A 17427-nucleotide genomic window follows, 5' to 3' on the forward strand; every position below is an offset into this window, starting at 1 on the left:
ATATGTTGTTACTAATATAATCCATATTTGTCCTCGTCATTTGTGTATCATCGTCTCAGTCCTTGTAGAGCCATTACAATATAATCACGTGCACCCGAAAACCATTGTCCTATTATATAAAGTGTAATAAGAATATAAAATATACTTGTATTACAAAAACCACGTTCTACTGCCATATAAGTTTAATTCTGCAACAGTTCACCAACAATTATAATAATATTTATAATAAATCGTTTAATTTTAACACGTTAGAATCCTATTTTAAATGAAAATCCTATTTTAAAATATTTATAATAAATCGTTTAATTTTAACACGTTAGAACCCTATTTTAAATTATGATGCGTTACTAATATGTATCAAATTAAGTTAGAAAGGATTTTTTAGTTTATAATTTTATTATACAAACTGCATATTATATACAATAAACCTAAATTTAAATATGTAAAAATCTACGCATTCATTGTAATTTCTATTGTAAAATTTTATTTATTAACCGTATCAATTGCAACTTGATATTTTGAGAATGCAGTTTTCATATAGGTTTGATTTATATAGAATTTATTTATTTCTGAGGTTCCATATAACGCGTTACGAATTCGTTCAATTTGTATTAGTTCTGAGTTTCTTGTAACGCGGTTTCTATGTAACACGGCAGTGATTTTCATATTATGCGGTATAAATTAATTTGATTTGTCTTATCACTATATTTCTCATAACGCGGTTTCCATAGAACGCGTTTCCTGATTTCAATCAATTCTGATTTTCTTATAACACGGTTTCCATATAACGCGGTACGAATTAATCGCGTTATAGGAGACTTCACTGTATCTCTAAAGGTAATATAGAAGAACACTTTTCTATCGTTATTTCTTTTCCTCTCGTCATAACTGTTATCGAATGCACTGCCAAACTCGAACTGACGCAAGGAAAAAGCTTGCGTCGCTTCAGCTTCGTATTTATTTCCAACGAATGCCAAACACTTCAATAAATGTACACAAATCCCCAGAACGTGGACAAAAGAACCCTTTCTATTATCTAAAGTCCTCAATAAGGAACAGATAGAGCGTAGAGACACTTGAAACTTACTAAGGTGCATCTGCTCGACCAGTTTCCGTTCAACTTTTCTTACAATTAGTGTTTACCCTATTATTTACAGTAATTGACCTTGTATTAATATTATCTGTAATATTGATCATTACCTTTGTACGAGTTTATGAGAGAAATGCTGTGACAAAATTTACATTGAGATGCTTTATTTCAAATATATATTGTATATTTTCGATAAACTGAAAGTGGTCAAATATTTATAGATGATAGTGTATATACTAATATGTACACATTCATATGTGAAGAATTCTATTTCGCTTTCTTTTCAATATACTTGTAAATGTCACATTAAACAAAACTATATTTTTATATCATTAATGCTCAGTCGTAATTATTACTAATAATAATAATAATAATTGCTAGAAATCAGGTTTTCAATGAAAATAAAATTTCCTTTTCTTGTGAGTAAAAATTGTAAGTAAAAATATCGAAATTCTGATTATAGAGAGCTGAAAGCAGAAAAAACTAGAAAATTGTAATATTTGCATTTAATAGGAGACAAATAAAAAATAACATTGTAACTTAATTTTTTTTAATATTTTGACACTTATTATTCAAAGATATGACAATATGCGTAAAATAACAAAAGGTTTATTACCTCCGTTCATTATTGAATTATTATTAAGAAACACTATGACTCCGTACACAGGATGTCCCATTTGAAATTACGCGCATAATTATGTCCAAAATTATATTTGGTTTTGAAAAATATTTCAAATAACACAATAATAACTTACAGATCTTTCGAAATTACAGGGTGTCCCAAAAAAATGTATACACACTTTGCGTGATTATAAAAACAGTATATATTTAGATAGATTACTTCCAGTATGTTTTCACACTTATTTTCAAAGTCAAGTCTAAAATCAGCCATTATTTTAAATAGGTTGTACCTAGAAAAGAAAAAATAAATTAGAAAGAATAAGGCATTAAAGTGTGTATACGTTTTTTGGGACACCCTGTATTATTTTCTATACGAAGCTATATACCTTTCCTTGTGCACGTGTAAATTGTTCCAAGACGAATTCATTAACCTATAACATTTTGACTTTTCGAGGTCGTTCAAAGTCATTTAGTACCGTTTAAACTTTGTTGAAAGTCTTTATCGCGAGAAGACTTTCCCCGCCATAGTTACTCGCTAATAGAGCCCCATAAACACGAGGCAAACTGACAGTTAGGACTTATCGCCTTTCCCCGAGTTTGCAGACAGTGAATCCCTTACTAGCGTGTTACAATTATATTACGTACAGTTATTGCTACAGCAAATGTATTCAGTCACGTTAAAACAGGCAACCTAGTTGCTGAAAAGGTACAAAAAATACGTGCAAACTGCAGTATACGTTATGTAAAATTACATACTTGCATGAATCTGCATAAACGCGCAACTAAATCATGCAGAAGCTAAATTGAACCCGTCAGCGAGCTCCAAAAAATTCCAAAATAGAAAAGAACCTCGTCAGTAACTATATCTACCAACATAAAAGAAATCATAACTACAAATGAACCTGAACATGTACTAACAAAAATTTATATCTCATTATGAATCAACGAGGAACACCAGAATAAACTTACACAGAAATACTAAAAGCTCCGAACAGTATTGTGCCAGCAGCAAACATTTTAGATAAAAATTGTGTGTTTTTGTATGTATGTATGTATGTGTGTCGAATCTCTTTGATCTCCAAGAACGCTTATCACGCGCCAAATTAATATTGCGTGATTAGTTTTATAATATTAAGGATCCCGAGTGTGATGATAAAATAGACTGCTTATTTACAGCAAAGTATATAATAGTTATAATAGAGACGTTTATCGCAGTACCGTTTCGAACACGCGTTTATAAGTATATGTACGATGTTTATTGGATCGGTGTCGAAGACGAACTGATTTCTGGAATTTGATCTGTCTTGTGTCCCGTCGTGTCCTGTCCGGTGTTTTTTCCAGTTTGACTCTGATTGGGTAAGGTAAATGTTAGTGGTGAAAAAGTAAGGATTTTTAATTGGACAAAGGGTGTGACGGAAGGACCTTTGGCTAAGGAGTAGTGTCGCGTCGCGTCGCGATCGAAATTCTTGTATTTTCGACGGGTTGTAAGGCCGTCTCGCGACTACGACACGTGTTGCCCGCCAAATTAATATTGGGCAACTGTTTAAGTTGTACGAGCGGAAAACCGTCGTGTCTTCGACGTTTCGAAGAAACCGTGGCGTGTTGTTGATTTGAATCGGTTAGACGGAGTGTTTGAAGAGAACCGTGTCTCTGAGGTTTCGAACCGAACTGCTTTAGAGAGAACCCTTGTCTCTCAGATCTCGCACGGAAGTGTGTTAAGAGAGAAGCTGTGTCTCTCAGATCTCGTACGGAAGTGAGCTCCTCGATCTTCCTAAGATCGGCCTTAGGAAAAATCGGGAGCTCGCCAAATATGATTGGCAGTTTTTGACCAAGGGCGTTCCCTTGGTTCGCGAATCCGTGACCTTGGAGAAAGGGAAGGTTCCCCCAAAAAGCAACGATAGTGGAGGAAACCCTCTCCTCCAAGGTGGGGTACCTGGGGTTCACCCGCGCGCCGGTGACCCCATCGGCCGTTTGTTACCCCTAGCGAGGGCCTGAGGCTTCCAACGTGTGCGGACCACGTGGAGCCCTCAGGCCTATTGTCAGCCAAGTCTTAAGAGCCGTCGCCTAATTTCGTTAAATTAGGGATTTCCAGGATTCTCGTGTTCCGCGACACGAGAAGTCAAAGAAAAAAGGTAAAGCATTCAAACATGCTGAAGGCATGGAGCGGAAAATTCCGATGCCGAATTGTTCGACCCTAAGACCTGGCTGTTGGAAGACCGTAACGGGTCTTCCTTGTTCCACGACGGAACACTTCCGCTCATTTGTATAGAATAAAATATTGTTAATCCTTGGAATGTCGTCCCGGTATTTCGTTCGGCCCTTTGTTTAGAATAGACCGTGTGAAGGCTCTGAAGTTTCACGAGTACCAGTGATGCGGCCCTAGGACCGCACTGTCCCAAGTAGAAGGCTGTTTATATCCTTACTGTCAGCGCCCCTTGATTTCTTTAGCACCTAAGCCACCACTTAGGTAATCCGTAACAAACAACTATATATCACCCTTCAAGACGACGAGCACAATTATCTAGATTGTTTAAACAACCACCACTACCAAAGGACGCTGAAGTTGACATACACCCCCAACATCATACCAACCAATCAGCAGACAGTCGAACATTATATGATCACCGAGAGATCAGGAAGATGGGATTAGTCAGTCAATGTCATTCGAACAGTTCAGAAGAGTTATCCGAAATTACTACGTAAAATACAGTCCACTATAACCACAACCTTCCTCAAGAAATTTGGTTCGTCATTAACCGTCGCCAATTGAGGACGACCTATTGACGATATACAAATATAATCAAAGTTTAAAATTCAATCTCTATAAATCCCGATCCTCTACATGATAAATGAAAATGATAAAAGACACGTGTCACCTATTCCAGTTTCGATTAGCTGTTCGCGAAATATTTCATTGTGTCAGTTTAAATAAAACACCCTGTATACGCAACCTAACCTTGTGGCAATGGTTAACCGTTTGAGTCCCAAGCAGCGCGATCGCGCTCTTCAGCCGAAGAGGCGCGCTCAACTTTGCTGAAGCACGTACGTCACATAGCACCAACAAGCGCTATCGCGACGATTGGGATTTTTGGATATAAAATTGAACAAGCGCTATCGCGCCGTTTGGACTTCGTCGCACTCGATTAAGGCAAGCGTTATCGCGCTGTTCGGGATTTTTCCACCGTGTTCTTCCAAAAGCCTCTGGGACTCAAACGTATGCATGGGATACCAATATTTAATAGATTCAGGTATCGTGATAAATGAGTATGCGTGTAATGATCGAGGTGTTGCGTGAATTGTGTATGTCATGTAATGTAGGACAGTAGAAAGAACAAACGAGAGAGATTGGGCATAGGTCAGTTGTAATTGAGTTGTAATAGTGAAAATAGGTGTGAGAATGTGATTACAAGAAATTAATTAAATTTATACTTAATATTTGTTTAATTATTCTTTTATAATTAAATAAAGAATTATTCTTATTGTTATTGATATTTCATCCAACACTAACAAACCTCACACGCAGAGCTCTTCCCGGCCATTCTTTAAAGTATGAAAATAAAATCAAAATTTTTGTTATAAAAATAGTGAGAAAAATAATAATAATTCTTGTACCTGCGCGACAAACAATTCAAAACCGATTTTGTTCGCATGATCTATTAAGGCCTTTGCATACCCGATCTGCACACCTCCACGTTCCGAAGATCGTATCTACGTATACATTTGGTCAAATGTCGAGGTTTATTGTGTATCTAGAATCTGTGACCTTTGTTAACCTTTGACACCTCGGTCTTCTATAGTAATAGCCTCATCGTAAATCCTCGGTGTAACGTGAAAGCTCTTCCATACGACAATAATACTCGTATCTCGATACACGTATAAAGAATACTCAATACCACATGTATTACCTATAAAAGCGTTCATTCAGCGATTCTAATGGAATCGTAATACTGATTTTCGATGTCCTTGGTCGGGTAGCCGCCAGCGATTTTGTTTACACTGAAGCAACTGGGTGGTGAAATGTGGAAATAAACCGTAACATTCAGGTGACATTACGCGATCGTGATACAGGTGTCGTTGTGTGAAAGAGCTTCTAGCCATCGTCGGCCTAGTGGTTTGCAGTTGGCTTTGAACTCGGGTCAGTAGTGTCAGGTTAATGAAAATGGACGTATTTCATTATTTCTAACGAACGGATTTGTTTTGTTTAAAATCTGAATAATGGATGTGGATTTTAGACGTGGTTGTATATAACTTGCATCTGTCGTTGTCACGAAAGACGTCGTATATTACCATTTAAAAAATTTTGGTTTATTTATTAATTGGGTGACAGAACTTACGATTTACATATTTGTCGGAAAAACTAAATAAAAATATGGTTTATATCTTTTTTAAAAAAGTATGTAATTTTACCTAGCGTTGAAGAAACGAATCGATGTTCAGAAATTTAAATATGTCGAAAATGAAAATATGTGGCATGTGACGTTTTTTCTTATAATTAAAAGTATTGTTAATCCTTGAAATACCGTTTCAGCGATATTATTACTCATTAGGAAGGACCATATTGCCGAACCCCTACCCTTATATCTTAACCGTTTGTGTCCCAAGCAGCGCGATCGCGCTGTTCAGATTTCATGTCGAGAAAACCCAGTACATTTCGAGCGTTCTCGACAGCTGACGATGCCCCATCGACTGTCGAAGTCGAAGCTATCGCGCCGCTTGGCCATTCATCATCATAATATAAATGAAGCGCTATCGCGCCGCTTGGGATTTCTTGACATAAAATAAAAGCGCTATCGCGCTGCTTAGGTCTTCGTGTACCCACTTAGAGGCAGGGATTCCAATGCTTGGGATTCCTCGACAGTGTTTTTTCAAAACCCTCTGGGACTCAAATGGTTAAATTCGGAAACTCTATACAATTATAAATTCCATAGTCCCACCAAGGGTCTACATAAGGGCTGGACCTCTTAGCTCGCAGAGTATAATAACACGCGATAGCAAAATAGGGAGACAGTCCACTTATTATTTCGAAGCTAAACAGAATCTCCTCAAAGAACCGTCCGTCACTAATCGTCGTCAAGCAAGAACGACCTAGTGACGATATACAAGTATATCTACAATAAAGCTTAGTGAATTTAGTTACTATAAGAGTAAATATTGCATACAATATGCGACAAAATGATAACACACCTTATGGTTTGCAATGTTTCTTGAAATTTATGCAATCTATCCAAATGTTATAAACACGTCTGTATAATGTATTCCTTTTTTAACCCCTTCACGGATACATGTGCGACCGATAAATTTGTGCCGATAATATTGTGTAAACAATATGACACGCACAGTAAGATGATTATATTAGTAAAATTAGAAAATAATTGAAAATTTAATAGTTTTGAAATTAATTCTCTACTTATATCTATAATTAATTGATATTGTAAATAGCATACATTGGCGTATATTGATGATATTTTTCTGTACATTTTTTTGATTTCCTAGAATTTGAAATTTCTAAATAATTTTGATTATAGAAATATTAAAATTAAAAATATTGAAATATTACAGTTACATAAATAATTTAAATAATCTTGTTACGTTGACTATGAAATATAGAAGAATTTATTTTTCATGGTAGATAATGTATGATTAAATTTCATAAATTGACGTATTTCAGAATTATTATATATTTTACCCTTTCATGAAGAATATTTGTGAAAACGATATGACACGTATATTAAAAAGAAAATACCTAGATTATATCAGTAAAATTGGGAAATAATTCACGCTTATTTGTGAAAAAACTAATAACATAGAAAAAAATAACCGCAATTTACAATTTTTTAGAATTTTCAACTGTCCGTTTGAGAAATGGGTAAGACAGAATGACAGTACAGGTATTAAACAAATAGATTAACGAGAATTTATTTTTTGAAAATGGATAAATTTCTTATTACATTTTTGTTTGCAAAAATTTACAAATTTTTGTTATATTTATGAAAATATTCTAAAGATGTTAATTTTTCTCCAACATTTTTATCAACTATATTTTATTGAACTATGCAAAGTCAAATTTGGGTTATCATCATACGGTTTTTCTTTGTCAAGATATATCGCTTCGAAGTTATTTAAGAAATACTGAAAATCATGGGGTGTGGTATTATTTTGTCGCGGGCTATACAAACTTAACCTCAAAAATTAAAAACAAATATTAACAAAAGAGATTTTCTAGGCGTTAATAATCGATTTTGATGAAATTTATACAGGATAAAAGATATCAAAAGAATATTTTTATTCGAATATTTTCGATCGACAGTGGTCCATATCCGAGAGATGAAAATAATCCTGAAAATAATACTTTTCAGTATCTTGGGAATTATTCGGTGCACAAAAAAATGTGGTATAAAAAACTATATATTTTTTCATGACAAATTTAACTGTGCACACGATTTTCCACAATATCGATTTCCTTTAGGAATATATTGAAAGTTTGTATTTTTTTGTTAATTTATTTAATTACTTTCACCGCCTAAATATTTACGATTATCGGTTAAATATTTTCTAAAAAATTGTATCTTTTGTAAATTTCATCAAGATCGATTATTAACATTTAGGAAACCTCATTTTTAAATTTAACAGTTGATTGGTGAGTCTTGAGTATGTGGAATATAAAAAATTATATATATATATACATATAATAATTTTTTTTACGGAATACGAAATTTACAAAGATGAAACCAACGATCAAATTACGTTTTCAAAATTATAATTTTGTAATAATGTAAGGTACAGCGATACTTTTCATACAAAAGCAAAATTTAATTCTTAGTGCCTATCACAGTATCGTGAACAAAATTCTCAAACAAAATTGTATTCAAAATACAAAAATGTGTTGAAACTTTTGGGGTTCCTCTTTTATCCCTTCAGAAAGAAAAAATTTCTCTATCTATAACTCATTATTATGCACACAAACGTTCATTAAAATAAAAATTTTCGGGTTAGAATTTTTTTCTGCCAATACCTTTTCTGGCCGCTGTAAATATTCTCTTTCAATTACCGATGAAAATTTTATCAAAGGAATAAAAGTGCTTCTAAAAATTATAGCTGAGAGTTGAAATGTTTATACACCAAAGTAGAAGGTAAAATTGTTTCTTTGCGGGTACCGAATAAACATGTTAGTAATATAATATTACTATCAAATGATACTTAATTGATAAAAATTATATTTAATTAACATATAAATTGTATGGAATAAATCATGCTGAAGGTAACATACATAACAGAATGATTATATTATGACCAAAATTATTACTATTGCAAATGAAAGGAAATAATCATTATTATTATTTCGAGAAATATTACAAATATAAATATGTTCGATGTGTGTACCTGTTAAATTAAAGAATAAAATTTAGAAAATAATATATTATTTAGAAAATTTAGAAATTAATATATTCTATTCCCATATTTCGTATTCTGTTGCATAGAATATTAACACTTATAAGTACCTTAAAACTTTTTGGGATATGACGATAAACTACCGTGGAAAATTTGCAATTTTTATAGTATCTATTAAAATTAACATATTTCTCTAAAAAATAATGATATTTTCATTTCTTTTTTTTATTTTATTTTTATTCTGAAATGTATGTAATTTTGCGCAAAAAGAAGAAAAAAAATTATATTCAATAAATAAAATGTTATTGCACGTATTTAAATTATATTAAAGATGAAAAGCCAATATAGCAGCTCAAGGTATTTTTCAAAAACCTACAAAACTGATGTATCGATTGTGAAGTATTAAAGCGTTATAAATATATTGCTATTCATACTGTATTAAATAACGAACCGACACACTCTCCATTAATTTAGAAAATTATACCAGATATTGTTGACTTTATCACCAGCGAGGAACACATGAACAAAAGAAAAATTAATTTATAACATATTATAATATACCACATATATAATGCATAATAATAATAACAATAATAATTATAGTGTATAAATATAACGTATATAGTTAGATTTCAAATCTGCTATGCTTCGCTATTTATCTTACTGATCAAATCACCATAAAATTCAAGAAAGATATCGGTGACCTATACACTATACATTATAGTGTACCATTAAAAACGCTCTACACAAGTAAGTATTACAGAACCAACAAATTATTTCACTGGCACAATTCGAGTTATAATGCCAAGTACGATATTAGGAAGGAAAAAAATAATAAAAAATGTAACAGTATCCACGGATATTCTTAAGCTTATTATACAACGAAGCAAAAAATGCCTGGAGAAGAAATAGAAAAGAACAATTTAAACAAGAGTTATATCGTATTACCAAGATAGTCTCAAAAGAAATTTAGCGTACAAAATATAGTACAGATGTTCTTAAGCTTATTAAAAAGAAAAAAGGAACATAATTGTCTAGAAAACGTATAACAAAGAACAGCAATAAAAGAATAGCTGAAATATATATTGTATATGAAGATAGTCTAAAAAAAAGAAAATTATGAAATTCAAAAGAAATTTTAATTTATTCGTTAGCTAAGGATATAAAGTGTATTTATTATGAAAAATAACTAAAAGTTTCAAGAGATTACTCCACTACTCCTTTTAAGAATTTTAGATAAAACAAAGGCAGAAAAAGATCTATTAAGAATTAAAATTTACTAGGAGACATTTTTAATCCGAGTATCATGCATATCACATTAATTACATAAAAAATAAACACACGAGTAGGGATGTCAAAGTATATAATATATTCGAAGCCAGTTAATTGGTTATTTCACCAGATTTATTATTACTCGATAAACGGTTATTGACATTTAATAACCTATCAATTATTTTTTCAATACGACATACGAAGAAATTAAATTTTGTAAAATAAATAAATTTTTAACCATTGTGTTATCTACTGTATGCATAATAATATTATTTTGGTATTGTATTTAATTATTATAATTATTCGTAAATAAATAGAAATAATTTATTAAGAGTTATTATTACTTATTTTTATATATTGCTCTGTTTATATTATTTTCATAGTATTGCAATTAATGAAGGCGGAGAAATTTGGTCGCCCTATTTTCTAGAAATCAAAAATACGTTGGTTAACTGGATAATCAATTATGAAGTGAAAAAATAATCGAAAAACCGGTTATAAAAGAAATTTAATTATTTGACATCCCTACACACGAACAACCATAACATTGATATTAATAAAACCATTTATATGACGCAGCAAAAAATAATCGAAAATGTAATTAGTACATAATTCGAAGAACAATAAAATTCCTTCATTTGATTTCTTGAATTATTAAAACATTACGATTTCTAACTATACTATATATATGTATAATGCATCACTAACTGTAAGGTTATTCGAAAATAAAAAGCATTTAATGGGCAATAAACGAATATCAAAATATAGAATAATTTTCATTATAATATTATCATAATTTTAATATCGTCATAAATTTAAAAAATTAGGGTGTCGTCTAACGATAAATATTTAAAAATTAAATTTGATACCAAAATGTTTTCATAACAAATTAAAAAAAGAAAAAATTATCTCAGATCTATTAGTATTATTACTAGTTATAATATGATTAATATCGGGTAATTTTTCAGGTATCGACATTTAATTACGATATTAAGAAATTTTCATAAGGTCAAATTCGATAGAAGTTATCGTTAATAATTTTAATAAATCGATTTAAAAAACCGCATGTTACCGAGTTCGAGAGAAATATTAGTTCCGCACATTATATGACAGAGAAATGAAATTACTATATGCATAATTAATGATCACTCGTCGAAGAAGCTCATTTCACCCCTCATGTCTATGAGCACTGATATCGAGAAGATAAAATTATCCGATCCAGCCAAAATGTATTATAATACGTTACTATGAATTTGTCGAAATGCAGATTAACATATATCATAAGATTTAATTATGAACATAAAAGAATTCTACGATTGAAATTTGACTAACTGTTGCGAAATGAATGTTTTTATTTAATTTACGTAGTGAGATACATAAGCGTTATAATAAAACAGTATTAATATTTATATGAGTTAGGACTATAAAAGAAAATGGCAAACAAGAAAAGAAATAAGCCTGTGGTTACTGAGAAATTGCACACACCCGAAACAAGCAAATACCAGATGCGAGAACTGAAACAAACACTTTACGTACGTACACGTGGTGCCACCTATTGATACCGATCAAGTAACTAATGTAAAATTATGGCGGAACATTTGATTTCTCAACATTGACAGTAATTTATTATTTTAATTTTGTTATGGTTGCTTAAATTACATTAATGGCTTAAATTAACGATGAAGTAACTTTTCTTGCACCTTTCTTCTTCGTTTATTTTACAAAGAAAGAATATTTATAGACAGAAAAGGCTTCGAGATGAGATTAGTCCCCTCCTACATGTCAAGCATCAATTTGACATTGAAGAATATTATGAAATCGTGTAGAAAACATTTCTATGAAATAATGGAAGCAATAGAAAAATTAAAAACTGCAGATTCAAGTTAACTTAAGAAATTTAATTCACTATCTAGGGACGTATAATAACTGTCTTTTATTTAGAATGGAATATAATTAATTTATTTATTTACGCCAGTAACATTGGTAGTCTTTGTGATAAAGAATAATAATAGTATTTTTAATAATTATTGTTATTGTATGATATATGTATTTATTTATTATATATATTTATATATATTATATGCATAATATTACAATATGTTGTACATACTACATATTTCTATTTTTGAGACCACGATCGTGATTACTGTTCTAATACAGGGTGTCTCATTCACGTTGACACGATAAAAAATTCTATAGTCATCTATTATGATGAAAATAATCTGTTTTTTTAGTACTTTTAACTATAAAATGCAAAAATACTAAATACTAAAAGATGAACTAAAATACTAGAAGATATACGTAATTTTATTTGTTTTAAATCACTTGTCAGTGAAGATTTTTTCTCTGTCAACTTGTGATACCCTGTATGTATAGGGTGTCTGTTTTATCTAGACTCAAAAACTCTGGCCAAAACAAATATTACGACAAAAATTTTTGATTAATTTTCTTTTTTTCCATCTTTAGTCGTTTCCGAGATATTACCCTGAGTTTAAATAAAACAAACACCCTGTATATACATGTATATGCGCAACTCATGAGCAATTTGTATATTACTAACACAATTAAATGTAAATAATATACGAGTGACACATTTTCCAAATTAATAAAGTCCAAAAGTCGAAAAGTAGAAATTTATTTTATCCATAGAACGTTAAACATTGATCAAGGATTTTGGTTCGAAAATTTTTGGAAATTGCAAAAAGTGGAGTTAATTACTCCTATCTGTGAATGACTCACAATAATAACAATATATCGTTGTACAATATTACTTATATTATATCATTGTATCAGTGATAATATATAATAATGGCAGTAGTGTATATAGAAAAATAAATTGCACGAAAAATATGTCGCGAAATGAGATTTCACGGTGACATGGTCTTCTTTCTGTTACAGCAAGATTGTCCAAATGGTAGATTAACGCCAGCAAAATTTGTCGACATGTACAAAATGTTCTTCCCGTCTGGCAATGCAGAAGAATTCTGCGATCACGTCTTCCGTACATTCGATATGGACAAAAATGGCTACATCGATTTCAAGGTAAGACGAAATCCTCCAAATTGATCTTTATATACCATTACGTTGCTGTCTGAACGGACGAGTACACCTATTGTTCGGGATAATACACACAAGTATGTTTGAGAGTGGAACTTCAGCACTTCTGGTACCGCAGTTCTTCTGCATGGTTAAACTCGTCCGCTTTAAATCGCTTCCAACGGCGAGCATGCCGTTTCCAAAGCAATTTTCTATTTTTCCTTACTTCGCCGACAACCATTTCTCCCCAAAGAATGCACCATTTACTTTCCTCTGCAAAGCACGAGGAAGCTTGCATACGAGTAAAGCAAATAAATCATTTTTACGTTGATTTTACTTCGACAATATGACAGTTGGAAATTTCGCAAGCTGATAAATTTGCAAAATATTTATGGATTATACGATGCTGTCATACTGGTCTCGTATTATTATTTCCATGTACGACAGTATTATTGTTTATAGAAAAATAGAAAATAATGGTTCGACGATTTGAAGCAAACAGAAATTTTTTAAAGCGAATTTAATTAAATTTGAGAATTTAATTGTGTTTGATCTTTTAGATGAGAATATATATATATATATTTTAATAACAAAATTTTGGTACATTTGCTTTAAGTAAATGCTATTGTCTTAGATTTTATGTACAACCTCTGGCAATTGTATGTCGGCAAAATAAAATTGTAAGAAGACACTCTTGCTCTTTTGCTATTTTTATTTTTATTTACAAACAAGTTGCAATCCAAAGACTATAATATACATATGTCTTACATTATGTTATATTAAATAATATTTTACTATATTCCGTGATGATAATTCATATTAGTTATTATGATTCGAGCTTTTGGTGAACAAAGGCAATAGTTGATATTAAAAAATTCTTTTTCAAGATATATTTTCATATCTTTTAATTGTTAAATAATTAAAAGGACAAAATCCTATTTTTAATACTAAAGAAATATAAATATAAAAATTAAAAAGATGGTTTGTGCCTTTTATAATTTTATTTTTCTAGTAAACAGTTTTTACAATACGACTATTAACCCTTTGCACTCGAGATACGACTCTCGGTCGTCATTTGTTTTAATTCTATGACCTAACTATACGTGAAATATTGGAATGAAATATTTTCATTCATTCATTTCTCTGTGGGCAAGTTTATAAAAATATAAGAAAAGCTTCGAGTTGCTGTTGTTTACCACGAAAAAGATTTTCGAGTGCAAAAGGTTAAGACGCGAGATAATTGAATGTAAAAGAAAAAAAATGTACCATAATCGTGTTATGGTGAAGAAACATTTAAATTTGAAAAATCGGAAGTCATCTTTAAATTTTGTACAGTCTTAACCTAGAAAAATTTCGATTAACTCATTTTACGTCTCCTGAAATCTTAAAACTTTACTTTCATTTGTTTTTCTTTGCAAATAATAATATTATCCTAAATTAATGTAATTTATTTATAATGTCAGTATAAACCGATTTTAATACATAATTGCAATTATACTAAATTTTGTAAAAATTTTGATAAAAATTAAAAATATTTTCCATATTTTAGATTATTGTATCAGATGATTTATTGTTTTTAAGGAAATTTTAGTAATTTCTTTTTAACCATATAATAGAAAATTTGATTAAGAATATAGAGATAAATAATTAACAAATAATCAATTGGACATTTAGAAACATTATTTATCGTTCTTTTGTTTCATTCATAGCGGTGTGATATAATAAAAAGACGGTAATATATTTCAATTAATGTCGAGTGAATTACAATCCAGTTAACAGACCCTAATTTAGGTATTACTTTGTATCCCTGTATTTATTATTCCATTATTTTTCAACCTTCATACTGACTTTATTAATCGCTATACTGAGGCTGACTTGGTCGCCAATATACTGCTGCTATGTAACACGATTAAACTACTATTTTACACTTTGCCATAAATAGAGTGTAGCGATATTGTACTTTCATTCGAGCTATTTGATATTAATTTAGCGTTATCATGAATTGTGAACAAACACGAGTCAGCGTAATTAAAATAGCGAGTAAAAGAAACAGACAGTGAAATGAAAACATAGAATAACCCTAATTAAAAGTATAGCAAATTTTGATGGATAACTGGAATTACCTTCAGGACAGAACACATACTCGACATTGAAAGACTATAATTACCTACACCATGGAGTAAACGTTTGACATTGGGCCACTGTAGCCACCTCTAACTTAGAGCAAGGATTGGACGTTGAATGACTATACTTATCTCTCCATGAAGCAAAAATCCGACGTTGGGTAATTATAATCACCTCTACCATAAATTGATCGTTTAACATTGGGTAACTATATGCATCTCTAACCTAGGACAAGTGTTCAACGTTAGATGACTATAGCTACCTGTACAACGAAACAAAAATTTGACATTGTGTAATTATAATCACCTTTGCCATAAATTAATCGTTTCACATTCGGTGACTATAGTCACTTTTAACACAGGGCAAGCCTTAAACGTTAGATGACTATAGTTATCTGTACCATGAAGCAAAAATTCGACATTGGGTAATTATAATCACCTTTGCCATAAATTAATCATTTCACATTCTGTGACTATATGCACCTCTAACATAGAGCAAGCGTTCGACGTTAGATAACTATAGTTATCTATACTATAAAGCAAAAGTTCGACGTTGTGTAATTATAATCACTTTTGCCATAAATTGATCGTTTCACATTCGGTGACTATAACCACTTTTAACACAGGGCAAGCCTTAGACGTTAGATGACTATAGTTATCCGTACCATGAAGCAAAAATTCGACATTGGGTAATTATAATCACCTTTGCCATAAATTAATCGTTTCACATTCTGTGACTATATGCACCTCTAACATAGAGCAAGCGTTCGACGTTAGATGACTATAGTTGTCTGTACTATAAAGCAAAAATTCGACGTCGTGTAATTATAATCATCTTTGCCATAAATTAATCGTTTCATATTCGATAACTATAGCCACTTTTAACACAGGGCAATCGTTCGACGTTAGATGACTATAATTACCTGTACCACGAAGCATAAACTTGACGTTGTGTAATTATAATCACTTCTACTCCATTTGACATTGGGTAGCTATAGTCACCTGTAACACAGAGCAAGTATCCGACCTTGTATGGGAGTATTCTCACCTTTATTATTATATAAATATTCTACATTTGGTGACTGTAGTTATACAGAGTATCTCAGCAACGGTAGTACATCTGAGAAGGGGGTAAATTCAAATGAAAAGACAAATCGAAACCGAAGAATAAAATTTTTCCATTCGTAGTTTCGTTGTCGAGAAAATCAACTTTGAATATTCACCGAATACGCGTTAACTTTGAATGAGATGGATGAACTATGAGTATACCAGCGTACTCGGTGGAAATTCGAAATCGATTTTCTTGAAGCTTCGAATGAAAAAGTTTTATTCTTTATTTTCCATTTGTTTTTTCATATAAAATCATCCACTTTGTTGTACTACTATTTCTGGGATACCCTGTGTATTTTGAGTAATGCAAAGATTCCAGCAGTCAAACGTTATTATAATTATAATAATAATTACTGTGAGTAAATGGATAAACTGATAACAATATTTATTGAACGGTATAACAATACAACATAAATTATAGTTAAATCACGTAAAATAAATTCGCTTCTCATGCGATATAATCTATTCAGGACTCTTTCACACGCAACGTCCATCTCTGATGACTGTCATTCACCCACTAATTGTGTTTCACTACTCTCTGTCATACTCGTCACACACATACATTCTTCCACACAAACATTCTTCATACCTATACCAAACATTCTATGACAACCATTACCACAATTACAACAACGTAATTGTAACAAATTCAATTATATACGCCATTAATTATTTAGTCTTGATGATTTCAGAAACATCAGTCAGCTTTTTCAGAATTATAGATTAGATTATATATTTATTTATTAGATTATATAATTATAATTATATTATGTAATTATGTTATAT

At 31.1% G+C, this 17427-nt stretch overlaps 1 protein-coding gene across 2 annotated transcripts in view; it reads left to right on the forward strand.

Annotated features, from left to right (window-relative positions):
• Positions 1-17427, forward strand: part of LOC108546763 (neuronal calcium sensor 2) — a 236187-nt gene that overhangs the window by 108179 nt on the left and 110581 nt on the right. For both annotated transcript variants that reach the window (XM_017899005.1, XM_017899006.1), the window contains one exon: positions 13271-13414. In XM_017899005.1, the coding sequence (XP_017754494.1) occupies positions 13271-13414 (144 nt within the window). The remainder of the gene's footprint in view (positions 1-13270; positions 13415-17427) is intronic.

This window comes from Eufriesea mexicana, unplaced genomic scaffold, assembly GCF_001483705.2.
Source record: "Eufriesea mexicana isolate 0111107269 unplaced genomic scaffold, ASM148370v2 scaffold757, whole genome shotgun sequence".
Taxonomy (NCBI): domain Eukaryota; kingdom Metazoa; phylum Arthropoda; class Insecta; order Hymenoptera; family Apidae; genus Eufriesea; species Eufriesea mexicana.